Genomic DNA, 1,228 nt, shown 5'->3' with positions numbered 1-1,228 from the left:
TTCCTAACGCGGCTGGAGGTCCTTCGACAGGCATCACCTCGGAGGCAACGAAGTCTACGGACGCCTCCTGCCACTCTCCGGACGCCGCCAAGCCGGACACCAACACGTCCAGCCTTCTGTCCGCGCTGGCCGACGTCCGGGAACTGTACTACGAGCATTCCTAAGGCTGGATGGCCATGCGATCGATTACCCTTCGTCGCCACTTGTAGATACCGTTAGCAACTTTTTAGTTCGCCATATCCATCAGGACACAATTGCCTTCGGAAGCACTGAAAGCCTTTTAGGTCGAGGGAAGCAGCGTTCGGGATCGGGAGCGGAAGGAACCCCGTCTCTCCCACCACAAGGAGGCGATTCCCGCAGGTCCTCGAGAGCGGCCGAGTAGCTCGCACCGTCACCCGTGGCTTCTGGCGGATCTACAAAGCATGTACATATCAGCATCTTCTTCTACAGAGTATTAGAACCTCCTCACGAAGCGTCGTTCAGGTCCAAGAGCACAGACGGTGAAAAAAAAAGAAAGTCCAGTGCAGAAGGGAAGGGATTTTTGACGCAGGATTAGGATCGGTGAGCTTGTGAAAATAACCTGATTTTGGACTCGAGAGCTTAAGTCGAGACAGCAAGATTGTGTGTGGAATGAGCTTGACGGAGATTTCTGCTCACCGTTGCTTGAGCAAACATACCAAAAAGATCTTCTTTTTTGTTATTTGCGTGTCTTATTGTTGAATGATTAAAAGGGAAACTTCTCCTGAAAGTGTGTGTAGTGTAATTTTAAGCAGACATTTGATGATGAAGTGTGGAAATGTCATCACCCGCCGCCGTGTTTTAAAGTAAAAGTGTTGTTGATAGTAGATAATCAATAAATAAATGAAGTACAAAACAGGTGCCTTCATGTAGTACTAATTCTCGAGGCGTTACATATCACCGTCCTCGATTCGGCCTTTCCGTCCTCGAGGGCGACTCTGGCCTCGGAAAAGGGTCTGAAGGTGAAACACAAGAAGACTTTCGAGCGTCCCTTTCGTCGCCCCGGCGTGACGTCACGGCCTCGGGGTGTCACGTGCCTTCCACGTCACTACGCCGATGACGTCATCAGCCCTATGTGTCACGAGATGGGCGTTTGTGAACGTTTCTCAACAGAGATTATGTAATTACAAGAAATATGTGTTACTTCTTTTGTAAATTCATTCGGAGCGGAATTTGCTTGAAATTTGAGTGTGAGTGGACAGCAAATTCC

At 49.3% G+C, this 1,228-nt stretch overlaps 1 protein-coding gene across 1 annotated transcript in view; it reads left to right on the top strand.

Moving 5' to 3' along the window:
- Positions 1 to 164, top strand: part of LOC119591712 — a gene marked incomplete at its 5' end in the record, with an annotated part of 1,268 nt that extends 1,104 nt beyond the window's left edge. The window contains 1 exon segment of the mRNA XM_037940460.1: positions 31 to 164. Within this exon segment, the coding sequence (XP_037796388.1) occupies positions 31 to 164 (134 nt within the window).
- Positions 165 to 1,228: the final 1,064 nt, after the last annotated feature.

The sequence above is a fragment of the Penaeus monodon genome, chromosome 29 (assembly GCF_015228065.2).
Source record: "Penaeus monodon isolate SGIC_2016 chromosome 29, NSTDA_Pmon_1, whole genome shotgun sequence".
Lineage (NCBI taxonomy): Eukaryota > Metazoa > Arthropoda > Malacostraca > Decapoda > Penaeidae > Penaeus > Penaeus monodon.
The sequence above is the reverse complement of the archived record's forward strand: the minus strand, read 5'-3'. Positions and strand labels throughout refer to the sequence as shown.